A 3835-nucleotide genomic window follows, 5' to 3' on the forward strand; every position below is an offset into this window, starting at 1 on the left:
CGTTCTAGAAACGCCGCCACCTCCTGCCCCGGAGTGGGAGGCCCACAAGTCCCCGCGCGGCGCCCCCTGTCGCCTCTCCGTGACCGCGAGGAGAGCAGCGGCTTCTCTGGGCCCAGGTGAGGGCTGTGGCAGCACAGAGGACAGAGGCTCCCTGGACCCCACAGCGGCCACCTGTGGGCTCTGCACAGCTGAGCTCGGAGTGCTCGGCCCAGCACCCTCTTCACTCCCCGGGGCTGAGCGAGTGAGAGCCCCGCGGTGGGGTTCAGGGGTGAGACGGGGCCGAGGGGTCCGGGTGAGGTGCTGAAGGCAGAGTGAGGAAGCCGGTCCGCGGCTTCGGCGCCTTCCTGTGAGGCCCCCCGCGCTTCTGTCCTCAGCTTTTGACCCCGGATTTGATTTGGGAGGCGGCTCCGCCCCCTCCCACAGCCCTTTCCTGTTCCGGCTCCTTTGACCCCGGATTTGATTTGGGAGGCGGCTCCGCCCCCTCCCACAGCCCTTTCCTGTTCCGGCTCCCCGGCGGTCCAGGCCTGGGTCTGCGGGGAGCGCCCTGAGGTGGGCCCGGACGGGGGTCCGGAAGGAGGCCATCCCCACCTCAGGCCCCAGCACGCCTGCGGGTCAGAGCCGTGGTGTGACCCTGCACACTCGGGTACGCAGGGCTGGGGGTTCAGAGCGTGCCAGAACCCGAGGTGAGGCCCGCAGCGAGGGGGGAGGCCCCGCTACTAGAGAGGCTCCTTGGAGAGCATCTGTGGCCCGGATGTCAGCCTGGCACGCCCTGGGCATGCTGGGTGGGGTGGTGAGGTCCTCCACCTCTCACTTCTCTCTGCTTTTCCTCGGCTCATCACCCTTTCGTGTGAGCAGTGCCACCAGTTCAGCAGAGGTGTCACCGATGGTCTAACAAGGGTGGAGACCGGAATCTGCCAGGAATCAGGGTGAGAGACTCTGGTGAGCACTGAAGGTATGGAGGAACACGCACCCCCAAATGAAGGGAGCTCACTCAGCTCTTATCTGGGGCCGGGGGAGACCCAGGCACTGCCCGGAGTCTAGATGCGGGCAGATGGACTCTCTACCCATTCAGACAGGGCCCCAGTGTCACCGTGTCTCTGTTGTCACCTGGGTTCAGACCCAGGGACAGTGGGTGGGCTGGCTTCACAGCATTTCCACTCTAGGTGGCTCACAGACACAGGGCACTCAGGGAAAGACGGTGGCTTCAGCTCACCCCAGGGAGAGTTCAGACCTTGCGATTCATCCAGCTCGGAACCCAGCGAGTTCCCTCCCCAGGCACAGGGATCCGCCACCGCTCACCACCTCTTGCTGTTGCCCCTGGCAGGTGTGTCCGGGTGCATCGCCCCTGGCAGCCCCTTGTTCCCTGGCAGGGAGGTGGTCACTTGTTCTGAGAGTTCCATCTGGCCCGCCATGGGCTGGGCTCCAGGAGCTGCAAAAGGACAGTTGAGGACCCAGAGTGAGCAGAGAACCCCCCCAGCCCTTGTGAGCTCAAAGCCCACCCACCCCTCCGGTGAGGGCTGGGGACCAGGACGGTGTTTGTGGCCTAGGAGCCTCTGTATCTGTCTTACAGGAGCTCCAGGAGCCAGGTGGTGAGGTCTTGGTGTGAGGCAACACCTGCACGTCACAAGACAGGACGCGCAGACAGTGTGAGGAGTCAGGTGGAGGTGCTGGCCTCGCTGCACACCAGGGCCCCTTACACTCCAGCAAGGCGGGGACCCTGTGCTGCCTGACACCTTCCCCCTGCTGTCTGCCCTGGATCCTTGTCCTCTGGGCAGCTGCATCCCAGGCGCCTCACACTTCCACTCCCGGCTTCCCTGGGGACAGGCCCTCTGGGAGGACAGGAGTGCCAGTCCCTAGGCACCTCACAAAAGCAGACCCGAAACCAGTCTTCGTGAGAGCTGCTCTCAGCTGGGACTGCACTCAGGCGCCCTCTCTCCCCAGGCCTCTGCGTCCCTGTCACCGAGCTCTTACCAGCCTGTCCAGAGCAGCATCATCATGTTTGACTCTCCCAAGCACTACCGACCAATGGTGGAAGAGCCCGAGTTACCAAGTGAGACCCGGCCTGGTGTGCGGGCAGCTTCCCTGTGTCGTGTAGGAGGAGGCCGACTCCATGATGCACTCGATGCCTCTCCTCCTTTCATCTTCTTCCTTCTGTTGTCTGATCCTAGGCAATGAGTTAGAGGTGGTTTCTGATCCTGAGACGCTGGATCCTTCTGAGGATGCTGAGGGAGGCTCCACGTCCCCCGCCATCATGGCCTCCAGCCCCATGAGCCCATCCCACGTAGACTCCAGCAGCGACGAAGAGGAGAGTCTGCTCCCTGCACTGGCCCTGCCCGACATTGAGGCCTTGGTGGGTCCTGCCTTGGATAACAAGGTGGCCGAGCTGGTAATTTTCCTGTTCCTTAAGTATCGAAGCAATGAGCAGACCACCATTGCAGAAATAGTGCATGAAATCTTCCAAGGTTATGAGGAGTACCTCCCTGCGGTCTTCGGGGAGGTCTGCCGTTACTTCTATCTGGTCTTTGGCATTGAAGTGCAGAGAGTGGCCCCCCCCTTCCCCTGCTATGTCCTTAAGCCTGCCCTGGGCTTCACCTATGATGGCATGGTAAATGATGTCCCCAGCTTCCCCAAGACCATCCTCCTGATAATTGTCCTGAGTGTCATCTTCCTTAATGGCAACCGTGCCAGTGAGGAGTCTATCTGGCAAGTGCTGGAGGGGATTGGGGTGCATCCTGGGCAGGAGCACTTCATCTATGGGGAGCCCCGGAAGTTCATCACCGAGGATTTGGTGTGTGAGAATTACCTGGTGTATCAGCAGGTGCCCAATAGTGACCCTGCTCGGTACGAGGTTGTGTGGGGCCCCAGGGCCTGCATTGAAACCAGTAAGATGTCCATCCTTCAGTTCCTGGCCACGGTCAAAGGTACCAGCCCCAGTGATTTTTCTTTGTGGTATGAGGAGGCCTTGAGAGAGGAAGAGGAGAGGTTCTCCCCTCCAGACCCATTAGATTTGTCCTAACCAGGGCCATGTCCGGCAACTTCTGCCCCGTGCAATTTGTGAGGCAGATTCGGCCATCTGTGAAAAGAGCCTCACTTTCCTAAATGACACGGAGAATGTTTTTGCGTTTCTGTTCAGTGTGAGTCACTTGGAGATTTTTTTCTTTTTTGATATTTTCTCACATGTTCTTCCTTTTAGTAGATTTATTTAACTTCCAATTTCAAGGTTTTAAGGCACTGGCCACACGTATATTTATACATCTGTTAAGAGTTTTGCTGTTAAACAAGTTGTAAAATCTTCAATCCTACTTTGTAATGTAGAACAAGATCTTTGTCACTGGAACAAAAGCGTTCTTTGGAAATGTGAAACACGTCATGTGTAAACTTTGTGGGGACAATAAATAAGGAGGGAAAGTTCATTCTTACCTCACCCTCTTTTAGTTTGCTCTCTGTAAAATGTTTTAAAATATGCCTGTATGTGCTTGGCTTACCCAAAAATGTGGGCGAAATTTAGTCTCAATATTAAGAATCCCTTTCCCCTGGTACATGGAATCCCGAGGGTTCCTGAGCAAGAGCAAGTGCTCTTTGGAAGGCCCAGAGTCAGCGGTTTCCCTGGGGGAGTGAAGGAGGCTGAGCAGGACCCGCCCCTACCTGTAGGATGCTGGGCTCTGGGGCAGCAGCCATGCCAGGGAGAGGAGCGATGTCCTCCGGAGCCTGGAGCACAAGTGACACAGTGGTGAGCAGCAGAGAGCAGCACAGAGAATGTGGAGCCAGAGTAGTTCAGGCTGGGGAAGCTGCAGGTCCTGCAGGAAGGGCTTCCAGTGAAAATGCGTGACAGCCA

At 58.1% G+C, this 3835-nt stretch overlaps 1 protein-coding gene across 1 annotated transcript; it reads left to right on the top strand.

Moving 5' to 3' along the window:
• Positions 1-489: 489 nt before the first annotated feature.
• On the top strand, positions 490-3421 carry LOC104865148 (melanoma-associated antigen 10). Its single transcript, XM_010628503.1, has 6 exons — positions 490-683; positions 856-926; positions 1164-1324; positions 1571-1664; positions 1942-2050; positions 2169-3421. Exons 5-6 carry the CDS (start codon positions 1996-1998, stop codon positions 3014-3016), a joined length of 903 nt encoding a protein of 300 aa, XP_010626805.1. The 5' UTR covers positions 490-683; positions 856-926; positions 1164-1324; positions 1571-1664; positions 1942-1995; the 3' UTR covers positions 3017-3421.
• Positions 3422-3835: the final 414 nt, after the last annotated feature.

Source organism: Fukomys damarensis, unplaced genomic scaffold, assembly GCF_012274545.1.
Source record: "Fukomys damarensis isolate Sample0158 unplaced genomic scaffold, DMR_v1.0_HiC HiC_scaffold_39, whole genome shotgun sequence".
Lineage (NCBI taxonomy): Eukaryota > Metazoa > Chordata > Mammalia > Rodentia > Bathyergidae > Fukomys > Fukomys damarensis.